The sequence below is a fragment of the Cuculus canorus genome, chromosome 5 (assembly GCF_017976375.1).
Source record: "Cuculus canorus isolate bCucCan1 chromosome 5, bCucCan1.pri, whole genome shotgun sequence".
In the NCBI taxonomy this organism is placed as follows: domain Eukaryota; kingdom Metazoa; phylum Chordata; class Aves; order Cuculiformes; family Cuculidae; genus Cuculus; species Cuculus canorus.
In genome coordinates, this window is record NC_071405.1 from 67,950,250 (window position 1) to 67,975,108 (window position 24,859).

The 24,859-nt window shown below is 49.3% G+C and overlaps 2 protein-coding genes across 7 annotated transcripts in view; one reads left to right on the forward strand and one right to left on the reverse strand.

The window, feature by feature from the left end:
- The window catches only part of TTLL5 (tubulin tyrosine ligase like 5), a 127,817-nt gene extending 122,227 nt beyond the window's left edge, over positions 1-5,590 (forward strand). For all 6 annotated transcript variants that reach the window (XR_008449999.1, XR_008449998.1, XR_008450000.1 and 3 more), the window contains one exon: positions 3,016-5,590. Coding sequence is in view for 2 of the 6 variants with exons in the window: in XM_009563631.2 (XP_009561926.2) it covers positions 3,016-3,056 (41 nt within the window). In the remaining 4 variants the exon portion in view is untranslated. The remainder of the gene's footprint in view (positions 1-3,015) is intronic.
- A 4,378-nt stretch (positions 5,591-9,968) lies between these two features.
- On the reverse strand, positions 9,969-23,998 carry TGFB3 (transforming growth factor beta 3). The gene is made up of 7 exons (XM_054068644.1): positions 23,340-23,998; positions 18,240-18,403; positions 16,757-16,886; positions 15,092-15,199; positions 14,107-14,278; positions 13,446-13,599; positions 9,969-11,395 (listed from the first exon to the last, which is right to left on the reverse strand). The coding sequence occupies exons 1-7, from the start codon at positions 23,815-23,817 to the stop codon at positions 11,237-11,239; spliced, it is 1,365 nt and encodes a 454-aa protein (XP_053924619.1). The 5' UTR covers positions 23,818-23,998; the 3' UTR covers positions 9,969-11,236.
- Positions 23,999-24,859: the final 861 nt, after the last annotated feature.

Here is a 24,859-nt window from a genome sequence, read left to right on the forward strand (position 1 = left end):
ATTCCAAGTTTCAGGACCACTGAGAAAGCAAGAAAAAAAGGAAAGGACAGTCTCTAGAAGATCGCCTCCCCTTTTTGAGAACTAGAACCCAGCTTTAATTTTTAGGAGCCTTCACTTCTGACAAGCTCAAAGCCAATTCCGAAGCGGGATAAGTAATGACTTCAGGCAGCTGGCATTTTTGCCTGACTGGAGGCTGAGCATTGCTTGTTCTCAGTAGTGAAGTGATGGCAAAGTGCCTGTATTTCCTTGCTGTGTTGGAAATGCCGTTCCCGATCAGGTGTGCAAAGACTGGGGAGAGGTTATATAACGTCTTGGCTACTCCGCTCTCACATCTGGCCCTTTGGCATTAAGCTACCTATAGAGAGGATGACTTTGCCCATCCAAACTGGATTTTGTTTTAATCTGGCATTATTCTATTGAGACTAAAAATAGAAGCCAAAATGTGTGCGAATAGGGTAAAAGGAGCGTCTGAAGTTATGAAATGAAATGTGGGGGAGAGCCAGAGAAGAGAGAGCCACAACAAACCAGGGAGTAGGGAGCTGAATAAGGGAAATCGGAATGAAAGCCGTCAAGTACAGAGGGGCATTAGCGGTCAGGGTGAGGAGCCCACCTGGTGTCTTGTCTGTAACACGGGGAACAACACCGCTCACGCTGGCTTCCACTGCTATTTCTCAATTTGTTAATGAGGCTCACGCTGCTCTTTTCATGAAGGGAGACTTCACCTGAATATAGTTGTGTGTACCACGTGTGCAATGCACTGTGCTCCCAAGTAAATTGTCGTGACTTGGAGCTGCTGCTTTCCCTTGCCTGCCCGAGCCAGTGAGCCAGCTTGAAATTGTGCCCAAAAGATGGGGGAAGGAAGGGTGGCCTTCCCCCGTCAGCTGTCCCGGCTTGCTAGTGTCAGTCACCCAGGGATATAAATAAACCCCAGCTACTTACTGCCTTTCTTGGTTGCACTATATATTATCAAGTGAATGCTTGGCAACACTTGGGTTTAGAAATTCCCTCTTCTCTGGAATAAAAAAATCTGAATTTCTAGGATTATCAGAGCCTTTCAAAGAGAAAGGAAGCTCCTGGTTTCAGCACTAGATTCGGAAGGGCTTCGACATCTTTCTTAGTCCTGCCACAAATTGTGGGTGTGATGAAACAGCCCAAAGTAGCTCTAAAAATGTTAGCGTCGGTCCCTGATGCAGTCATCTAACCCAGTGCTGAGCTCTGTCTCAGTCCTGCAGCTGGGACGCAGAGGACGTAAGGCACGCGTATCTGACCAAGGCTGTGTACATCTGTGCTGGGAAAGTCTATATGGCACTGAATTTTAGCGTGTGGATATCCTGTGAATGACTTTACGCAAGTCCTGTGATTTTCTTGTGACTCAGGATCATATCCATGAAATGGGGGTAATCCTTTTCTTCCTCCTACGTAACTGTTCCAAGTACAGAAATGTTAGAGTTTGAGGTGCAGTCACGGGTGGTGTAATAGGATGTAAACATGCGGGCAGAGAGTAAAGGAAATTCATTCTCTTGTATGTGGTGATTCACTGTGATGACTCTGAACGGCTGAGCAGGATCAACGCTTACCGTTGGCAGCTGTCAGGGGGAGGTTTTCTTCTGTCCCCTCTACTCAACTGGAACTTCAACCTGTTCCAGCAGAGGGAGGTGGAATGCTCGCCGGTAGCTTTGAATGATCAAATGTCATAGAATTATATACATTAGTATTTACGAAATCATTTAATTTCATAATTCAATGAAATATTGAATATTTTATTGAATTGAATATATGAAAACCTGCATATTTCATTGAATTATGAAATTAAATGATTTCGGAAATCATTTGATTTTAATGATTAATTAAATGATTTCGTAAATCAAAAGGTAGAAACCTGCATATTTACTTGTAGGCATAGAAATGTGTGTCTGTGTGTTGAGTCCTCAAGGTAGCCATAAAAGAGGAACACACAAAGAGATTTTAATTGCCTGAAAAAAGGCAAAGTGTACTGTGCATTTCTGTAGGAAAAGGAAGGCTGAGAAGTCTCTTCAAAACAGGACGATGAGGTTGAGATGGCTGCCTCTCTCGTCTGCCTTTGTTTCATTAATTTCAGCATATTGCCCAGGGGTAGGTTTCCGGATTGGTGTCCTATCTTAGTACATATGGTTGACAGTTTGTTTCCTAATTCAGGTTCCAAACTTTCTGTACAGTGACACAGCTGGCAATCCTGCTTTCTAAACATCTTTCCAGATCCTCTGCTGTGTGATGTTTGTCTCTGCGCTGGGCATTCAAGGAGAGTGTATTTTTATTTTTAATGAACAGTTCTCAACAAAGATCGCTTACATTTAGGAGCAAGCTGATGTGCTAAGTACACGGGACAGGCTTTACCTACTGGGTTAGCTGTAGAATGCAAACTGTACAAAAAAAAACCTTGGTACATTTCTAAGCGTTTTGGATTTTTCTTTTTAAAGGACTATCTAAGGACTTTTAAGTAAAAGGAGTGAAGATGATATTGACTTTTTCCCCATAACACGCACAAGTAGGAAAAATGTTGCAGTATGTAGAATTAAATATCTATGTAATAATGGGAAGAAAAAAAATTTCCATACCCTCATTTCATTTATTTTAAAGATCAGCTTTTTCACACCCTCATCTTTTCTGCACTAAGGTCTTCAGCAACTTTTGAAGCGGAAGCAAATGACTAAAAGACACAAAGAGACAAAGGCTACAGATATAGGAAGAGGAGAGAGCTACTGGAGTGTCACGTGGAGTGATGAGGCAGAGGCAGAGTGAAGAAGGTGTTCTGGGGCTTGACAGGAATGCCAAGAGTATTTTTCACACAGTAGCTTATTAATTTTGGGTTTGTCATACTGATCTGTGATCTCATCTGCTACTGTAGAGAAAGGTTGCGTGATGGAGAGATCCAGATCTCTGGTGACGGTTAAGGTTTGCAGAGCAGTGCCGCGGTTTTTCCCACAACACAGTCCTTCATGATTACTCAGAATCTTTGTTTTGTGGGTTTTTTTCCAGCCTCTGCTTGTGGAGAAGGTCTAACACTGAACACTAGGTGAGGAATCCAGAGTGCCTCAAGTATGGGGAAAAGGAAAAAGCAGCAGTGACTTCATACCACCACGTTCCCATAACACTTGGGGAAAAAGTGAAGAGGAGGCCTCGGTGAGAGGACCCACTGAGGAGAGCACCTGAACGTCTGTGGAAGCTGACGATACACGTGAAAGCTGAGTTGAATGATTTCCTCTGAGAGCTTCTGCTGCTGAGTCTTGGGGGTTCCTTCCTCCCATCTCTTCGTGATCACTAACCGTGAGATCTTTTTATAAGATGGAGGTCCTCCAGCTGTCTGTATTGTTCTTCCTAAAGTCCAAGTTTGAACACAAAGTCTCATTTGTTCAGCCGTTACAGTCTGTCCTACTCTGCTAACAGCCAAGATTCTCTGCTCTCATTACGTGGCAACCAACAGCAGAGAAAAATATTAGAATATATGACTGGAGACATCCATGGTGGTCACCATCCTGAATTTTGACATAGAGTCATAGAAATGGTTGGTTTGAATAAATTCATTTCATTTGTTTGTTTTGGTTATCATTTCGGTTATTAATTCACACCCCCAAAATATTTGCTGTTGTTATATCGGACAAGATTTTAGATCTGTCTTTGTTTCACTGTTGGATGCTCATGTTCTGTGTGGCTTATTTTTGTATTTTGATTACCGTTTGGGTAGGCTTTATAAACGTTTAAAATTGGCTGATGTTTTCAGACCCAAGCTTGAACCCCAAGGCCCAGGTGGCTCCTGTCAGTTGCAATACTGGCTTGGTGAAGCAGTCCAGTTAAAATTTGCCTAATGCTATGAGAATTAATTTGCTTGCGTTAGAAAACAACATCAGCAGCTGGAAAATGTATTAGAGAGAAGATCCACCCATCCTTAAAATGAATAGGAAGCAGCTTTGGCTCTGGCTCTTTGTTGGTGCCAGGTTAAAAGGAAAAGTCAGTATTTTGTAACTTCTGCCTTGTCAAACAGCAAAAGCTGTGGCTGTAATTCTCAAAGGGTACAAAATCTCCCCTTTTTTTGTATCAGAGCACTCAGAGATGGGTTCTAACAGCCAGTTTGATCTGTTTTCTTATTCCACAGCTCTAGCCTGTGTAGTCAGTGTTAAGAAACCGTGGTCGTGTGTTGGCAAGTAGATAATGATCAGCCCAAATGGCTGACAGAAGAAACAGTGTCAGAGGGGGAAAGTGTTTTCTCTTGAAATGACTGTTTTCATGTTCACTCTTGGACTGTGCATATTTTCTGTCATTCAAGACCAGATAAATTGTGAGAAGATGAAATAATTATATTCATACCCTGTTGGTTTCACTGTTGCTTACTCCAGGCATGAATTCGTAGAAAAGAACATGCATTTTTCTAGTTCTGTTCCACTCATGCATATGACAGACATTGGCTACTTCATTTATCCAAAATGCAGTTCTTGGATGTAGTTGTTCCCTTTCTTATTTCATTGGCTTATCTTTCATTTCCTAGACAGTTGTGATCCTGCTCGCTTTCAGCTGTGTTCTTCAAGAAACTCCACAGCATTTATCGTCTCGTGTTGTCAGTGACCAAGAGATACGTTAAAAAAAACCCCCACACTACTCTTGAAGTAGTTATACCTTCAGATCCTGTCCTGCTGTCTGTAAGCACTGAATTCCACCCATACATCTCCGAAATGGCTGTTTCTACTCCTGCATGAAGTTGTTGGCTCATGATTAGTGAAAACTTAATTGTAGAAGTTGCTACTTTGAACGCCTGCAGCTCCCCAGCAGCTGTGGGCTTCAAGACCTTGGATCTATCTTCTCATAGCCTACTCTGCTACGTGTGGCGATGTTTGCTGTAGCCCCCAGCTCTGATCCAGAATTGTCAGAGGGCTATTTTGCTGCAAGGTTTAGCTTCAGTAAATAACGGATTCCATTCCTTTCTTCCTCCCAGGGGTTCTGAGGTATCCTTATTCCACTGTGTTTCATGTGTGGGATCAAATCGCTGCAGGTTATCCATCCTTGTGGAACTCTCGTCTCTGTTTTCGCTCTGTAGCTTCTTCATTCAAGTCGTCACAGCCACCACTAAAAACTGTGGAAGGGTTTGGAGGGTATAGATTTACCCTAGCCCAGGAGAGGTGTTGTCTTCAGAAGATCGTTGGCAGAAACAGCATTCTTCCATCTTTGTCTGGCAAATGACCAGTTAGTGCTGGCTTATTGTGAACATAGCTTGTTTTGTCAGCTTTGCTGGTCTCCCACCCACTGGTTTTGGGATAGTGATTTCTGCTCAGTTATAGCCAGTGTGTCTTCTCAACTTTTCTGCCTTGCATATTGGCTGTAGCCAACGCCACGTGTTAGACCGGCCAGAGCATCAAAGGAAATAGCAGTACTACTTTTGCTTGGGCATCTGCTGATCCCAGCTCTGAGCACAGATGCTATTACTTTGGGAGCACGAGTAATAGAGAATCAGGAACAAATCCTGCAATTCCTTATTTTTTCCATCTCTGTGTACTCCTCAGCCTGGAGTCCGTGTATGTCTCTGTGCGTGGTGGCTACTGCATACTGAAGGATAACGTGTATTTTCTCTGCTACCTCTGTGTCTGTCCCTTTTCAAAACCCTTTCAGAGTGCTTCAATTAAGAGATTCAGTGAGGAGGCGTTAGAACTATTTCTCACTCATCTTGGCGAGAAGGCATTTTACAGGAATTACTTTCTAGTACAAGGCAGAAAGGAGAATAACAAAGCATTTTGGCTTTATAATAGCTGTACATGAGGGGAGTGCAATTATATATGTGCTACTCAAGTGGGTATTAGTTTGTCTTTGCTTTTCACTTCCCTGTCTTCATCGATGAGTTTCATCTGAAGTGCTGATTTCTGTGTGTGATGAATGAGTGTCTGTAAGCAGCTAGTGAGAAACATCCGAGTATTGGCAGACCAGAAAAGGAAGTCACCTTTGCTTTCTCCAATCTGCATAAGCCCTCCATGGAATTATTTCTTGCCTGTGTCTCTGTGGACAGCGATGAAGTATCATCGCGCTGAACCAAATAAGTGGAATGAAAGAAAAAGAATATTACCCTACACAAAACCCATTACCCACCTCAAAGGGGGAGAAATAAATCTTTGTCCTCGGAAGATACTGCTTGAAACATTGGTATTCTTTGGTGTAATTTAACGTTGGGAGCCTGTGCCACACGGGGTGGAGTTTCTGCTTGAAAGCTGTTCAGTAAGTCTGCAGGATGTGGGAAACTAATAGCGTGTGATTTTTTTTTGCCACGAACCACAGCTGTAAAGAGATCTCTGTTCTGTACTAGATATAAAGGTCCTTATCCCTAAGTGTATTTTCCATGAAATTGCAGGCCGGCACTGAGACAGGCCCCCAGCTGCTTGGTTGAACGCCTCCAGACCATCTCTGCCATCTGCCCTGGAGAAGGATGGTTTAAAAGCAGCTGAGTAACTGAGGTCTGTAATCTTTGAACTTAGTCTTTCCTGGAAGCACACAGTGACACCCAAAACAGCGTACCCTATTCTTTCTGCTCTTTTGGGCATAAGTGGCATCTCAAATGCATTACTGTTACTTAGAAAAGTAAGAGAATGGCAACTGTTAATCAGCAGTTTTCATGTGCTGTATTTCTTGTTGCTGTATCTGAACTCATTTCTAAGTCAAGCTATTTCCCAGTGACTAAAACTGTCTCATCTCTTCTATGTTGACTTGTTGGGTGATAAAGGATCTTGCATTTTTACAGAGCATCTGAAGCCTCGCTTAAAGAGAGGACAAAAGATACTGAGCTTAGTTGCTTTCATCTTTCACTTCTGGAGCTGCATCAAAAGTGAACCAAAGCTTAAATGACTGTGTAAAAAAGGAAATATTGGTAAAGCAGAGACCTGAAAGTCCAGGTAGTTTTTTTTTACTAAGCATCATAGTATGTGTGTTAGTTACTGACTTTATACAGCTTTTGACCAAAATATTCTAGTGATTTTTAATGCAAAAGAAAATGTTAATCAATGTTTTTTAAAGGATTAGAAGTCATTTTTTCCTCCTTGCGCTGTATCCAAACTGCTGCTGTTACTCTAAACCAGAGTCAATGTAATTTATAGGCAGCCCATACATCCATCTATTACTTCGCACTACCACGTCAGTCTGGCTTTGCAAGTGTGCCAGTGTCACGCTGTTGGTTCTACCTATTGCAGACTGTATTTGCTTGATGGATTTCGTTCCTTTCAATCACCCGTTAAGAGAAGACAACCCAGTACTGCAGAGTTATGTTTTGCATGCCACCAGCATGTAAAAAACCTTTTCTGCGCAATGGAGATGGCCTTAGAGCTGCATCCTGCGCACCCCGTAGTACTGCACCTGCCCTGCATCGGCCCCCGGGCCGTGTTGAAGACATCTGCCTCGTAAGACAGTGCAATGGATCCTCTTCTGTCATGCGATGGCTGTAGTGTTTTCATTTACAAACTAGTTGGAGCCTGGAGACCTCCTGTATTTCTGCTCTCGTGAGAGCACTAGTCATCAGTAAGGAAAGCCTCAGAGCAGCATAGAAAGATAAGGATCTGTATACTTAATAGCATGGAAATTTGGTACCTACAACAGAGAGATGTGAAACATCACAGGACAGAGCAGAACAGAGCTCTGATGTTGCGAGAGGTGTGGACAAGTATGTTTGTCTCTTGTATCTTCTGTCACTTCTCAATATGGTCCGGCTTGCTTACGATGTGTAACTGATGTCTGTTGGTTATGGAAAGATGAAACACAAAGCAGCACATCCCGGTTCACACAGTGGTCGTGGGCATACGCTATTGCTTTCTTTAAGTGCGGTGAGACAGCTAAAGACTGTCCAACCCCAAAGACCCGGGAACAAAGGCTCATTTAGTCTGCAAAGACTATTCTTTGAAAGAATATCAGTGTACATCCCTGCACTTACTGAAGCAGTGTTCCTTGCAGAGCTCTACAGCATAAAAAACCAAGGTGTTCAAGTTCAGGTGTAGGCCTCTAGCGTGCGGTACGAGAGTATGCCACAGAGGAGCAGGGACTACACAGATGGTCGTTTGATCAGTGTAAGATCTGCCTTATGGCAGCGCAGAATAGGGTTTTTTTCACTCTTTAAACCATTGATCTTTGTTAGAGAGACAGAAAGTGTGCTGGGATTGTTTTCATCAGCTTTTGTTTGTTCCTGAGAACAACAAAAGGAAACTGTTGGGATCTGTATTCAGTGTTGGCAGTGAAGATCCCACTTTTTCTCTCCCATTGTCTTGCTCAGCTTGCCAGCTGGTAACACAGCATACAGAGAACTGCCCTCTGCCTTCTCACGCAAGAGTCCTGAAACGTTATGGTAAGCCTGCACCCAGGAGTCTATGCAATCTATTACTAACCCCGTGTCATCAGTGTGTGTGAATATAGTTTGTTGCTGAATTATAGCCAAAACATCCCCTAGAAAAGCTATTTTAATAGTAAGAAAATGAATTCAGATCCTGTCTCACAAATCTAATTCTCAAATGTTGCTCGGGGAATGAAAGGTTGGACGGAAAAGCAGGAACTTAAAATGTGTCTGTTTGACTTGAAGAATTACTGCACCCACGAGATTACCTGTGTCCCTTCTGGTTGGACACCCTGAGACTCTACTCCTCTGATCTTTCATTGCCATTTTGCCTTCTTTCTGAGGAAGCAAAAGCCTTGGTCCTTCTGCCACCCTTCCCTGCTGCCGAGGAGCAGCAATGAACAAGGGTTAGGAACAGACCCACCTCGAGGGGCTCGTCAGGGTTAATCCGTGGGTGGTTCTGGCGTGCTCCAAGTGCCACGTAGGACTGCGAGCTGAGCAACTGTTCTAGCTCAGCTCTTTGCAGCTCCCCCTCCTTGGGTTTGTTTTTTTCCCCTTTACTAGCGAGGAAGCCCTTCAATTGGATGGGCAGCAGAGCCAGCCCAGGGCTCAGGAGGAACAATGACCAGAGAACAGGCTGCAGCTCGTAAACCAAAACCTCCCCAGGGGCTGCTGCTAAAAGGAGATTAGAGAGAATTCCTATGCCAATTGGCATCTGGATTTCCCCACACCCTCCTCCATCGCAGCCACTAAATTTCTGGCCTATCAGCATGGTAGTGTAGTCATAATGCATTTATTTGCTCCCTCCATGGGCAAGTGGGGGTGGGAGAGGGAAGCGCGGGCATGGAGAGCTGTACAGGGATACTGTAGTGCTGCAGGGCTGTTCAGAGCTGCACCTTTCATCCTCACACCCATGACAGGTCAAGGAGCCCCACAGAGATGAAAGGGATAAAGCTTAAGCATCGGGGAGTGCCTCTACCAGAGCATGGATGCTCCAGCGGAAACTCCACACAGGTTGGCAGCTCCCTCCGCTGAGCCATGCCTGCTAACCTCTAGCCAGCTGTGGGGGCGCAGGTTTGCTTACAGTTTATCGGGGTGTTCCAGGTGACATAGTAGGGCAGCCTCACGGGGGGTACGCGGAAGCAGCCACTGTTTTGAAGGGCGTGATGGAACAGCTGAATTCGGAGCTGACCATAGAGAGCTCTTGGCCACAAGTGATTACCCACCTTGGTGTTGTTTTACACACAGTTGCTGCGGACCAGGAATTGGGAAGGAACAGGGAAGACCCTCTGTGGTCTCTATAACTTTAGTTGTGGAGAGTCAGAGAGACAGCCTCTGAGTCTCGTGTGGCAGGCAAAGCACCAGATTTTTACCTCTGGGAGTTGAAAAAGCCCATACTTTTAAAAGGATGCATTGATTTCTTGCCTGGACATCATCTGAGTTTTTTTATGAGCATCTGCAGTGTTCACGTTGAACCGGGAGGAGGAGGGGGGGCTTCGTGTACCTGTGTGTGTAGGTCTGTACCGGCAGACCATATACGTTCAAATGGCCACAGGACACCCGTCAGCTGTGGCGACTGCGCTGCCCTGGTTATTTAAACAGTGTTATCGGAAGTGTTTTACACGTGAGGGAAGTTTTACATTAATCTATTCAAAGCAGATGCCAGAAGTGATGTACATGTCTGAAGAACTAGAGCGAGACAGGGCACATATACGCCAGACACGGTTTGAGGGTACCAAGGAATTTCCATTCTGGAGCTCCCTGGTTGACCTAAATTCTGTGTGTTCCATTGAAGAGACATTTTGGAAAGGGGAAAGATTTTAGACCAAGTATGTCACAGCAGTAGCAGTTTAAACATGGCGAACCATCTAACCCTCCAACAAACAACTTGCTTGTAAAAAAAAAAAAAAAGAGCATGTACCCCCCAAATATTTATTTTTTACAATGTTTTTGAGATTACTATTTTTAAAGTCTTGGCAGGTGAGGCCTGGGCCACGTTCATGTCATTGTGCAGAACATGTGCAGAGCACACCAAAGCACCTCACAAACCACAACAGACAAGAGGTCCTCAGGATCTATCAGCTCATGAATGAATGGGCCCAGCATTCGGGTACCCACAGATATTGCTTCTGCCCTGACCCAGAAACCATCTCCCAGAAACTCCAGGAAAGGAAAAGAGCTGAACGGAGGCATCAGTCTTCTGAAAATGGATTCAGCACCCTCTTTCCTTGTATTTGCCCACCCTCAGCAGGCTGCCAGGGAGCTTTGCAGTTTGCATTTAGAAACTAATAGCCAGGATCTGCCAATTGGACTTACAGGTTTGGCAGACAGTTTCAGTTGCAGGACTCCTGGATCACAGCTCTGAGAAATAAAAGTCTATGTGTATCTCTGAGCATTTCTTCTCTCAGCAGCTTCCCTTCTTGGTGCATTTTTTTCTCTAAAGAAACTTTCAAGGTATCTTCCTACAGGGGAAACCTTTAATTCTTCAGGCCAGCGAGGAGGGCTGAGGTCCTAAGATTGCTAAAGCTGAAACAGAAGACATCTCCCCATTTCCATTACTCCTTTCACTTGCTCTTTCTCACTCCCTTGCTTTCCCAGCTCAACCACCCAGCATTCAAACACAGCAGTTCCTCCACCCTATCCTTCTCTTCTGCACCAACTGTCCAGCCGTTTTGGAGAGTGTGGCCTTTGTGTCACCAAATTAACTCCCAGAAGGAACGTGACACTGCCAACAAGACCAAGAAATGTTCCAGAAGAGATCCCCAAGGGCTGCCAGCCCCTAAGCCACAGGGTTTGGCACTCAGCCCTCAGCATGCATAGTCTCTGACCCCCAGTTCCTTTTGTGTTAGCCCGGGAGCAGGAGAGTGGGTGCTGACAGTTTCTCTCTTGGCTTCGGGTGGGCTGGGGTGCCTTTCAGCTGCACTTGCAGGATTTCACCACCATGTTGGAGAGCTGCTCCACTTTGGGGGTCCTCCCGACGTAGTACAAGATAGTGAGCGGCTCCAGGTCCTGGGGGACACAGCAGGGTGAAGCAGAAGCCTCAGGGTTCAGCGTGTTGTATAAGCCCAGCACCTGCAGAAACAAAGTAAACGTGGTGATGCAGCCAAGAATATATTTAAGTGGTTGAGGACAGGAAGGGACTGCGAAGCCAGTAAGTCTCCAGGTGTTCGGACTGTACTTATCAGAGTGTATTTCCCTGACATGAGCAGTACTCCCCCAGCTCCCCACTCACTTTCCAATCATGGACTGCTTCTAAAGGTTCTCACCTGCCCTCACCTGACTCTTAAAGCTTGCTTTCTTTTATTTTTATTTCAAATTGTAGTAGCCTTGCTCTGTGGCTGCTGCTCAGGGGTTGAAGGGAACACAAGTACTTGTCTCCTTTAATCTCTACTTTGGTATGGTGAACAGTGTCAAAATTTTTGCTTTTAACAAGGCTGGGTGTAACCAGCCTGGAGCTGTGTCTTGAGTCCCATTAAAGAAACCAGAAGAAAGAACATCAAGCTGCTTATTTCAACCAACATCTCTAGATAGCAGTGGATGGATGCCAATCTTCTTGAGTACTGACAATTCCCTCCCAGCTTTGAACTGTCTGATGCCTTCTCTCTCCACTCCATTTTCCAAGTCATTACATTATAATGCTGGAGCCAGGAGTACGTCCTCTGGGACCCGACTGGATCCCTCCTCCCAGCTGGCCTCAGCCCACAGATGACCGTACACTTCAGCCATGTAACCGCTACAGAACAGTTGCCACGTTTCTTGCCAGAGGTGGCCACTTCTCAGCAGTAAGCAACTTCTTGAGTTGTGGGGCCAAAACATGAGCTCACCTGCACTATCGTGGTCTCATTAGTGCTTATCTGGTATAAAAGACAGGGTCTGGCACTTTGTTTTAACTACTTTACAGTCTTAGGGAATGAGAGGTGCTAAGGAAACACCTCGTTCTATCATCTAGATCCATGTAATAGCTTTTTTTTTGGTAGAAAGCTCTCTGGGATACTGAGCTGTACCACAGGGGTACCACATGCTCTGGGGCCACTCCACTAAACAGACAGTAGTTTAAACAGACTGGTGAGAAACCTCCTTTTCACCATGTTTTTCCTCGGTGATGCTGACAAGCTGTCAACAGCTCTATTCTTCTAAACATTTCTTGTATCACTGAGGTGACCTTAACGCTTCATGGTTTCCTTTCTTGCAGAACATAACCATACTAAAATCTCCTTTCTCTCCACTACTGAGCTACTCTTTTGTGGGCAGAAGCACAGAGTTTTCCTATGACTTTTCTTGCTTCAGCAATGGACTGCCTGCTCCTTAGTCTGTCTTCTCCCCTTTGTACATCTCTTGTGCCTTTTCTTTTCTATCGCTTTTCTTCTCTTATCGCTTTTCTTCTCTATCGCTTTTCTCCTCTTCCACTCTACCCAGCAGGCAGGCTCAGGTGCCTACTGTACTCATGTTAAACAAAAGTTGTGTAAGATACCTAAAGATATTCGCGTTCTGCCAGTTTTTACTAATTAATCCCACTGCCTAGTAGGTTCCTCCATGCCATAGTTGGGGTGGGATTTATACATCTGGAAAGGATGGCTGTGCAAAAAGGAGAGATTACTGCATGGCTGTGTTCACTTCTGGACATAGATTTTCCTTCGCTTTCGGGCTACAGCTGCCCTCGTGGGAGCAGACAGCAGCTGCACACCACGGCACAGCAGTTTTGCATGACAACCTGGCAAAGAGCGTAGGAAAGCCCTTTGCCCAGTGCAAACTGCAGGAGAAATTTAGGCAGAAGATAATTACAAGAGCTGACGTTTGATGTGAACAGTTCAGTTAATACTCTGACCGTTACCAAATCAGTACCCTAAAACTATCAGTCCTGCTGTTTCACATCTTATCCGAGAGACAGCATCCTCGTCCTCCTCAACACTTGGCTGGAAGCATGGGCTCAGTATGACTCCAAAGGAAGCACATTTTCCCTGCTAAACCACCTACACTCTGTTCTGCATTTTGCCCAGACAGTTTTTTAACAAGTATTGATCTGAACTGCTTTTGCTTTTTGAAGAGACCAGATATGATTAGACTTAGGGAGGAAGTGGGAGCGATAGCCACAGGCCCTGAGAAGGTAATATACCGGACGTACCGTGCTGTGAGTGGTGTCTGCACTGCGGAGGTACGGACAAGGGCCTGAACAAAAGTTAGCAAAGTAGCCCTTAGGCTCGTGGACCCACTTCCAGCCAAGGTCCTGTCGGAAGTCGATGTACAGAGGACGCACGCAGCAGTTCTCCTCCAGGTTCCTGAAAGAGAACACAGTGAATCTAAAAAGGGGCCTTAAATACGATGGTGTAATGCAGCTTCCTGAGCAGGACTAGTACCAGCGGTGCACAGCGGGTGTTGGTGGCCTCCTGCACCGAGCAGCACAGGAATGGCACAGGCAGGAAGCGACGGGCAGCCCGGCACTGCTCGTGCCCGCTGGCAGGCGGCTTAACCACTGGCCCAGTGCGGCAGCACCCTGCTCGCCCACGGCAGCACCTGGAGCAAACGGGGCTGCCACGGGTCCCTGCCCAGGCTGTGCTCCTGGAAGCTGTTGCAAGTCTCCCTCTAGCCAGCAGCCCAGTGAGAAGTACGTAGTGACACCCCGAGGAGCAGCTGGCAGAGCTGTGCTCCTTAGGTAGCCCCTGTGGCACCACGGTGACCCACGACGCCCTTGGAGGGCTCTGCCTTTCCCTGTGGCACGGAGTGTCACCAGGCTTGCCCACCTCAGGCACGGGACCTGGTCAACTCCAGGCAGGATTCTCACTTACCGGAAACAGTAGTTGGTATCCAGGGCCCGTTTCTTTCTCTGGCCTCCCAACGTTGGGCTCTCCAGCCGATGTGGGGGTAACATCATCAAGATGAGGTGAGGATTATGCAAGTCCTTCTGCTTCTTCAGGCGCCCCAAATCCCCACGGCCATGGTCATCCTCACTGTCAATGCCTTCAGAGAAAAACAGGAGCCACAAGTAAGAAATCAGTGTGGAAGTGGAGGATACGAGACTTTTCAATACATTTAACACTCTCCTACCTGCCCCTGAACCAGAATGAAAGATATTCAGGCACCACATTCAACTACTCTGGGAATTCTTCCCTCACCCGGACCCCTCTACACGTGGTGAATGTGACTGCTGCAGGCTTGAAATAGAGGCTTACGGGCCACCTGTTTTACCATTTGCAAACTGCTGGTGGGGCCATTAATCCATCCCACTCACTCCTGGCTTCAGTCCCAGGACAGGCAGGAAGATGAATGGTTTAAAGAAGATGTCAGATCATTGGCACTCTGCAGAACAGCCTCAGAAATGGAGCCTGTGGGGGCCAGTGGCTGCAGCCCAGGGCTGCAAGCCAGGAGGTTCCTAGTTCTTAGGCCAGCCAAGCCACTGACTCTCTGGGCCACCTCACACAGGATGCCTGACTTCCTTGTGTTTCAGTCACCCTAACTGGAAAGCAGAGCCTCTGTGGAAATCTGAGAAGGCACCAAGCTGAACGTCCCAGAGATGAACTGAAATATGAAATTATTCTTTCCTGCAGAAACTCACGCAAACCCACCCAGCCTGCACTTACTTTCTTCCATTTCTAACCTACGTACAAAGTGGATATACCCATATAATCAACATACAAACCCAGAGCGTGTGCTTTAAGGCAAATGTTATGCAACACAAAATGCTCAAATATGCAAGGCAAGACCTCATTTTTTCTTGAGGTACTCCAGGCCCTCCCTTCCCCAACAGCCTCCCCTAACCCAGCTCTTTATCACCTTTGAACTTGATCTCCAAGACCTCATGCAGATTCTCCAAGATGTCCCCATTGGGCTGAAACGTATGGCAAGGACAGTGTATGCTAATTTCCAGGCCAAGGTTGGACTCTGCAAAGAAGACGACTCTGTGAGAAACAGTATTCCTTATCCAGGACAGCTACTGGCGCAGGGAAGTTTCACTGAAGACATGTGCTGTGGTAACTCCTAGACCGTAGGTCAGTCTCAAAGTCAGGGATGTGATCAGAGTTGGGGAACAGAAGCTGCTTTGTAAAGGAGAATGGGAAGCAGAATCTTGCAGCTTCACCAGTGCCAAAAGCCTTGCTCTTGGTAAAGGGAACTTCCTGGTCAGGTGAGAAGGGAGCACTTGGTTGTTTTTTAGGCTACTCAGCATCCAAAAGCATTTGTGAGCTTCAAGAAGCCCCACTAGAAAACAAGGATTTTGAAGAGCTGGCTTGCAGTGTCTGTGTTAAATCAGTTTCGCCACCCTCAGTATCTACCTGGCTTCTGGTTAGTGTCTGAAGGAGGGATCTGAAAACAAATAAGTTGGATATGGACAAGTAATTTCACTGGAAGCATTTTACTCAGCAGCTGCAACCTCCTGTTTTGTTGAGCTACTAGTGGTCCAAGTCACACAGACTTCCCAAAGGCAAGTCTATTTTCATGATAACTTCCTGGACTTCACGCTGTGTGGGCTTGACTAAGGGAACATAAGACACTTACGAAAGCTTTTTAATGTTGTGTCATGAATTAAAACATCTGGCTCCTTGGGGCATTGACAAGGTGCCTAGCATCCTTTTTCCTAAGCACTGTATACTCTATGGTGTCTTGTCAGCTTGCATGCTTGCCCGGAGCTTGCTGCAATTCCAGCCCTGAACCCCAGCCATCACGACGCAACTTAGATTGCTTGAAAAAGGAGGAGCTTACAAGCTCACAGCTTACCCCTCCAGGGAACAGCTGCTTGCCAGTACCTGCATTCCAGTTTTCAGTGCCAGTATCTGCATTCCAGTTTTCAGTGGCCCCTAACTTCTATCTGTGAGGCCAATCCAGCTGAGTCACAGTGCCTACGCTCCAGCTGTGAATGGGGTCAGTGTTCTTGCTGGGAGCTGCCCCATAACTATCTGTTGGGCTGCCCAGTGGTGGCAGAGGTATGTTCTCTGCGGTGCTAAAGCCTCCATCTGTCTAGGTGTGTCAGCCTCTGGTATTTCCTCACCTTTATACCTGCCAAGCTGTAAACAGCTAGAGAAACCAGGATCCTTGCCGGATTTTTTCCCTACTAGGTTTGCTCTAGTCCACATGAAAATTAAGCCAGATCAATCCTCATTTTCTGTATATTACAGATTATAGTTTAGACAAGGACAGGGGAACCCTCTAGGCTTAGGATCGAAGAACCATAAGAAGTTCCAGCATCTCTCCATGAAAACCATTTCCTCCTCCTGAGGATAAGTCCTCATTCTGAGTCAGCCATTAGAGCTGCACAGTGGGGACTCCGGGACAGAGCTAGCAAACGTCAGGCACTGAGGGAGCTCTCTGGGGGAAGGCTTGTTCTCAGACTGAAAGAGGCTGTCCTGTATGTGAGCCAAGCTCCTGCAAAAAGGGGAGCAGAGAGATGCTCCTGTAAACATCGATCCACGTGTCTACGGATGCCTTGACAGCTAAGACCCCTACCTCTGTGCAGAAGCCACTCACGCACAGTCTCGGTGACATCAAAGGACAGCCACTCAGGAGAGCCCCGGGTCTGCACGTTCCTGCCGCTGAGGTAGCGCTGCTTTGCTATGTGCTCATCCGGACGAAGGATCTGCATCAGAAGGAGCGGTAGAAAGAATAAGCCAGTGCTGCGCAAAAGGAAGGGATAGCCTTGGGTCTTTATTCTTCCACAGCTTGCTAAAAACTCATTTGGGAGGTTAAGTCCCAGCAAGTGTGACACAAGGAATACCCTGGCATGGGTGAGAAGGAAGTGCTTTACAACCAACCTGAACTCCAGAGATCTATACAACACTTATTTCTGTGTCCTAAGCAGCCCCACTTCTCTCAATTCATCCTTGTTTCGGGGCACATATCCAGAGGCAGAAGCACACTGTAGCTGATACAATGGGTGGGTTTGTTTCTTTATACACCTGTGGGATGTGGGTCTGGATTTCAGAGTAGAATCAGCAGTGGGCAGTAGATCTTGCCACAGGTCCCCTGCCCAGCAGGGAGTTCTGCACCGTCTCTGGTCTTCCACGGTGGTGTTTTGATTTGTCCTACACAATTCAACTTTTGTCAAAACATGCCAGGGCTGACCAGGTTTGGAGATCTCTCCCCCTGCTCTGACACCTCTTTTGGCTTCCAAACAGCCACAGCCTGTGCAATGTCTTCCTTCCCGCAGTACCTCCGGTCCACTCCACGGAGCACTGAACCTACAGAGAAGCTCTGGGATTGCCTCATTGTCAGTAGTGACACCCGGTAGAGGACTGCTCTGACCTTTGAAGCTGAATTCCAGCTGAAGTCCTCAAGAGGTACTGGCCACAGGGTGATTCTAGTTGCACTCTTACTGCACAGTAGACAGACACCAGCCTAAGGGAATGCTAAACTGTACCATCAGTTGAGTGGTCCGGCCCAGCCTATGACCACTTCCAAATCTGAAACAGACCTCACTGTGTCAGACGAGTCAAAACCAAACTCCAGATAAGTGCCCGAATTAACGGTGCCATGAATTGTGCCCCTCAGGAGCTGCTGCTGAAGGGAACATTGAAAGCAAGCATAATTTTTCCAGCAAATCAGTGACAAGACAGAGAACTTCACCCGCTGGATTAGCACCAACTGTACTGCTGCGGTCAAAGGAACAAAACTGCCACGGGACCTGGGCGTGCAAATGTGACAGAAGGGTCAGGGCTGCTGCTCTGCTCAGGGGTTCCCCTCCCAACTGCCTCCTCAGTGCAGCAAAGAGCTGCAACAGGCACAGAGCAGCCAGACAACGCGAGTGGGGAAAGGACAGCACCATGCTGTAAAAGGAAAAAAAGAGGACTGTATCGCCACATATGTGGGGAGAAGCCTGGAGTGCAGCGTGTGATTTCTTCTCTCTCTCTTCTGTGTCCCTGCACGTATCAATTGAGGCAACCATTAAGAAGCCAAGCTAGTTTGGGCTCAGGCATAGGGGAAGGATACTCACCTGGAAGAGTTCAATGCGCTGCTCACTGCGTTTGGAGCTTGGGTTGGGCACGCGCAGCACCCGAAACTCCGCTCGGAACAAGTTGGTGCTGTTTTTCTCTGCCGAGGACACGTTAAAGCGGAACACGTTGGATGTGACACCTTTTGGACAAATGCCCAACTCATCTAGGAGAAAGAAAGATAGAAAGACTGAGAACCATAGGCCAGAGGGGTGGGGTGTCAAATAAATATTGTTTGAGAAAGAGCTTTCCGTCAGAGGTCTGTCATTCAAACATCTTGCCACCTGTGAAGCATGGCTGTCACATGACAAATTCACTCAAATTTGGTCCACGTTGCAATGTTTTATAAAACCTTCCCACTAGTGCCACCATTATTTCAGTGCCACAGCCTCAGAATCGGTAGAGATCGACCACCGAATATTATCTTTTCTGACTCTGCTCATCAAATATCGCTCATGCTCATGAGCTGCATCCAAAACGACAACCCCAGCCAAGGCAGTGGGGGGACCTTATTTGCAGCTAGTAGGGCCCGTTCCCAGTTGCAATGATGGTGTTACTCTCCACGTACTGGAGACATAAGACCAAAGAGGAGGTGACCTCATTGCCATTGAATCTTACTTTTACAAACCGTGACGTTGCATCCTAAAATGAAAGCCAGCCAAGTGTCCACAAAGCATGAGGTGTGGAAGACTATTTGGGTCAGTGACTATTCAATGTGTACTGAAAGATACGGGTTTTGAGATCAGTTCTCACTCATGACCTGGAAAAGGAATCAATAAGTATTACTACATATAAGAATTTTTCAAGTACAGAATAATAGTGCTGAGAGGCCTAAGATCAGACACATGGGCAGGAAATAACACAGCAATTCTCTGCCTCAGTGTGTGCCTGCTGAGCAGAAAAATCCATTTCACAGATGCTCCAAGAGAGTAGGTAAAAGCTAGGAGGTCCACAACAAGAGTCCTCAAGAGAAGACAAGCTTCTCTTCTTTGGGCCCATTTTGGCTCCATGGAAAAGTTCTTGTCATTGTTGTTGTTCCTCTCCTGTTGACCTCTGTTAGTGTTCAAGGATCTAGCATCACCAAAGCTTCCTGTGAACAAGATACAGCAGGTCTTGCTCTACACCCACATGCAGGTTTGTTTGCAGCCCTACAGAGCCTCCCTATGACTGCTCTCCAGTGCAACACAGGGCTCTCACGACAGCTGACAATTTATCTTTAAAGAAAGAGGAAAAAACAGAAAGAAAACTGATCACCTCTACTCAGCCACAGCTCCAGCCTCTGATAAACAGGCTAGAAGCCCTAGGTGAAGCAACCTTCAAGTTAGGTTCCTGAAGTGGGCTCCTCTCTTCCACCACCGTTATCTCCCCAGGGAAATGGCATCTGAGCACAGAGTTTCACCTCCCATGCCAAATTCTACTTTGAGCAACACTGATTCACTTCCAGTCTCATCTCCATGAAGATGAAGGTCTTCCTCTTGTGCTACACCCGGATTCAGCAAGCAGGAGCCTGCCAGTTTACAAGGATGTGTTCTTAGGGTGCTGAAGTTTTACTCAATAAGCTGATGACCAGATGCTCACATCAGGCTTTAATTGGAGGGTGTTTTGTCATTTTTAGTAGTGAGTGGAAGTGCTTTCCCATACAGGAAAGCCTCTGGCTGCTACTGAAGAGGTGGATGTTTGGTAATCCCAAGAGACCGGACCCCACTGCAGCCATGAGCTGATACGCTCAGCCCTACAGCGCTGCCGTGCAAAGAGTACACTGAGCCACCTGAGGACTCTCACAGTGGGGATTCCTCCTCTGTGACCAGTTCTGGGTTTTGCACCACAGAAATGAACCGCAGAAAACCCAAGCTGTGATCTCATTAAATGCCGAAAGGCATCTTCCTGGCTGAAGCTTAACACTGATAACTGTTCTGTGTCCTGGACCTAGGCAGATACTGAGTTTTAATACACCCTTAAGCTGTTTTGCACTCCTAGCCCTATTAATAGCACTGTTAACAGCCTGCCCTTCCATTTCAGACCCGACTGCCTGCCCGCGAGGGGTGTCCCAGTGATCCTCAGAAATGCCTTTCTAGACCAGACCAGTGGTCAATCTAGCCAGGCATCTGTTTCCAACAGCAGTGCTTTATCTGACAGTCAATTTAGAGACTGCAGGTCTGGTCCTACAGCACAGTGCAACCAAGAGGCAAAATAATTTATCATCATCTCCTCGATATTTTTGGCTCTGTCAGGCAGCCATGGGCAGCCACGCTGGCAAGAGATTACCGCCTCTACTGTATTTCACCTGCTGTCCTCACACTGCCTTCTACCTACTTGCTTTATTATCAAAGTGCTGGTGTCCTGGGAGATGTTCAAAGTGGAAATAGTAATAGATATCTTCCTTTCCCTAATAAGTTTCATGTTGCTTTTGTACGCTGGGAACGAGCCCTCTGTGATGGGGAGATGGAACTGATTCACTCTGAAGACGGTGAGGCTGGAGCCTGCCGGGTGCCCCGGACACAGGCCCTGCTCCCAGGACACTGACTGCTTTGAGGCAAAGACCCAACTCAGGGGTGTTAATCACACTGGAATCCAGACGTGTCCACCTACCAGCATGAAACGAAATGTGGAGGCAATATTCCTGCAAGCTCGCCCAGTCCACAACGCTCCATGGCTGTAACCCTGCCTGCCGACAGGGAATCCGTCGCACCCTGTGTGTCCGTGCCAGGCTAGGTCAGACGATCAGACCTGTTAGTGCGGAGCCCAGAGCTGCTGACTGCACAAATGAGGAGACCATAGCCTTTGAGCAAGCAGGTTCTTTTGGGAGCTTCCCTCTTCCTACCGTTGCTCTTAGCGAGGTACAGGTTCTCCATGTGCTGCCAATCCTACACAGCTGCTGCTTCTGGCAAGCGCCAAGAAGGCTGATGGCTGTGCAGTTAGAGTTTGATCTCCAAGGAAGGAGAGGTATTGCCTCACTCCATATTGTACCGCTGGTACTTAAAGGTGTTTCATGCCAAAGCTGTATAACTTCGAAGAAAAAATTGATCCTTCTGGAACTCTGCAAGTGGCAGGTTTGGAGGGAAGAGATGCTTCGCCCTAGCAACTCGTGGCTTTAATAGCCTGTCTCTCACACTGGTGTAGAAAACGGCATCTCTTTTTCTTCAGGGAGGTATGCAAAACCATTGCAGGATGGTTGCAGATGCTGTCTGAGCTTGAATCTAACCAAGTCAGTGCTTAAGGAGGTCTGAATCCTGTGAGTTTTAGGAGATCCCTGGCTGGTCAAGAGCAACTTATTCTCTGAAAGCCCCTTATAGTTCAGGCGATGTGCCTGAGGGGCACAGCAGAAAGACCATTCCATGTGTCACCAAACAGCTCACAGTAGAGATGGGGAACCCAGTCCTTAATATCCTTCCTTCCTAGCAGGATGGGGCTCTCTCCACTGCTATTTTTGCTTCTCAGCTCACTTCGCTTTTGAACCTTAAGTCTGAGAAAGATGAGTTCTCTGACCCAAAAAGTCGCTTGACTAATAGTTTGGAGCTAGGACAGTTGGTGTGCGTGAGTGTGCCTGTGCACACATTTCAGACTTGTCTGTATCATCCTCGCAGCTCCCTCAATGGAGCAGTCCTCCCCTTCTCTCCAGCGGAGACTGGCTTTGGCTCAGAGCATGCTCTGAGATCACCACCTGGCACAGTGACAGAATCATGGGAAAGTTGAACATCAGCCACTTCTGAAGACATGGGGCCAAATTCAGCCATGGTGTAAGCGATGAAACTTCCTAGGTTTCAAAAGGAGCACATGGCTTGACACCACAGCCTCTCTGGAGCTAGTCTCTGCCAGCGTGACCAAATTCCAAAGTTCCCTCTTTCTCTGGCTGGTGGCATCTACACTGCCCACTCCTCGGAATTCAATCTCAGCACTAGGTCTTTTGAATCTGCTGCTCAGTGTCCTACAGGGACCTGGGACAGGGTCATTCATTTCCATGGGAATCTTCCCCAACCCACAGTCCTTTTCCACTACTCCTTCTCACGCACCACATCTTCACTCCTCTTTCCCCTCTATCCAAATCCACTCCTCTGCCTTCATTTCCCACGGTTGTGCTTCCCCAGTTTCCTTCACGAAACACACCGGTTCATAGAGTGGCTGTAGTATTTTGCACAGAGACTTGGCTTCCTTGTATATTTTTAGGATTTCACAAACGACACTTCAGTATGCTAAAAATGTTGAAATATGGGTAAGCTGCTCTACCCTGTGCAGTCTCTGTTCCTTGAGTCTCGCCGTCTCCTGAGCTAAGAGCTAATCGTATAACCATATGGAACGCAGTCTGCTAGAGATTAAGTGAAATTTGTTGCATTACCACATTGTAGCTCTTATTCCAGCTCATCATATGTCAAGATTAACATAAACCTGGCACAGTAAGTGCATTCTGAGGCTGCCTGCACCAAGTCACAGCTCCTCCCCAGAACTGCCGGCGTTCGAATCGCATCCCCACGACCGCACTACATGGCAGGAGGACACCCCGGATGGTGGTGCAACTGCATGCCCACCATCCTCCAGCCCTAAGGAATCCTAAGCACAGACCGAAAGGACAGCCGGTGCCCACACGCGCTCAGCATCTGCAGTGTGCTCGGGGTTCGGTCTGTCTGTCTGGTTTCTGTCTTTGCACACGCATCCCGCACCTGAATCCGCTCAGCGGCCACATCTGGGCCCGCGCATCATCTGTTCCACACCTGCCCAACATCTGCCGCGCTTCCTCAGTGCCTGCGTGTCCCCCCCGGGGGTTCCCCTTCACCCCACCGCCTGCTCTGCACCTGCTCGGCAGCCCCGCAGTCCCCCCCCGCCGGCAGGGCGAGCCCCGGGCAGCGTCCCGCAGGCAGCGCGGCCTCCGCACCGCCCGCACGGGCTGCCCCGGCCCTGCGGCAGGCGCCCCGCTGCCGGCCCCGCACCGCCGGTCCCGCACCGCCAGCCCACCACCACTGCACTGCCAGCCTCGCCGCCTGCCGCACCGCCGGCCCCGCACCACCGGCCCCGACACCCGCCGCTCCCCACCTCGCGCCTCCCCCGGGCTCCGGGCCGGGCTCGCGGCTCCCCTCCCGCCGCCTCCCCCGCGGGGTCCCGGCACTCACTGTGCTCGGGGAGGCCCTGGATCATGTCGAATTTATGGATCTCTTTGGCGTAGTATTCGGACTCGGTGTTGTCCTGCGAGCAGCTCTCCTCCTTCTCCTCCTCCATCTCCTCCAGCAGCTCCCGGGTGCTGTTGTAGAGCGCCAGGATCTGGTAGGGCACGTGCGCCGGCCCCACGGTCTCCGGGGGGCTCGTGAGCCGCAGCTTGCTCAGGATCTGCCCCCGGATCGCTTCCACCCTCTTCTTCTTGATGTGGTCCAGGTCCAGGGTGGTGCAGGAGGACAGCGAGAGGCTGACGGTGGCGAAGCTCAGCAGGGAGAGCAGCACCAGCGCCCTTTGCACGCACATCTTCACGTGCGAGGGGGCGGCGGCGGAGCCCCCCGGGAGAGCCCCCCGGGCGGCGGCGAGCGCGGCGGCGGGCGGAGCGCTGGCGGCGGCCTCCCCGGATCCCGCGGGCCGAGCCTTGGCGAGGAGGTGCATGAACTCACCGCGCGCGAAACTCGGCGCTTCCAGGAAGAGCTGGCAGCGCTCCGCGAGCGGGAGAGCGGCGCGCCGGGCTCCGTCCCCACGCGGAGCCGGGGGGCGCCCCGCCGCGCCGCCGCACGTGTCAGCGCCCCGCGCCGCCGCGCCGCGGGGGGAGCGCTGCGCCGGCCGAGCCCCCGCCGCCCCGCATCGCGGCACCGCGGCGCCCCCCCGCCCGGCCGGGAGCAGCGCCGCGCCCCGCACCGCCCCGCTCCGCGCCGCGCGCTCTGCCGCCGCCCCGGCCGCCGCCAGGAAATTTTATACCTCCCTCCCATGACGTGCCCGGGACGGGGCTCGCGCGGGGGAGGGAGCTCCAAGCCCGGCCTTCGCCCGCAGCACCGCGCTAACGGCTTCGGCAGCCGCGAGCCCGCCACCGCGAGCCCGCCCTCCTCCTCCCCCTCCGCCGCCGCCGCCCCCCCCGCCCCGCCGGGCCCTGCCGCGTCCCCCCCCCCCCGCGCCCGGCCGGGCCCCTCCGCCGCGGGGCTGCCTCGCGCCCTCCGACGTGGCCGGCGCGGAGCCGCGGCGCGCGGGCGCCCCCTGCCGGCGGGACGGCCCTTCGCGGGGTCCGGGGCGCCCGGAGCCGGGCCGGGGGGGGGGGGGTGAGGGGGGGGAACCGCTCGCAGCTGCGAAATCGCGGCTCGAAGTGCCTTCCCGGATGGTTTCCCGGTGTGGTTTCTTTCCGAGGGAGGGAGCGGGCAGGTGGGCATCGGGGTAGCCTCGCCGGGGGAAGGGGCTGCGAGGGCAAACCCCGGCCGGGGGCCGCGCGGGCTCCTGTCGCGGGCGCTGCCGGCACAGCCCGGGGCTCCTGCGCCCCCTGCCCCGGGCACCGCCCCACCGCCGCCCCGCTCCCCCCGGAGCCTCCAGAGTGGCGAAGGAGAGTGTCCGGAGGAGAGCAGCGGAGCTGGGAAGGGGCTGGAGAACAAGAGGAGCGGCTGAGGCACCGGGGGGTGTTTAGCCTTGAGGAGGCTGAGGGGAGAGCTCATCACTCTCTGCAACTGCC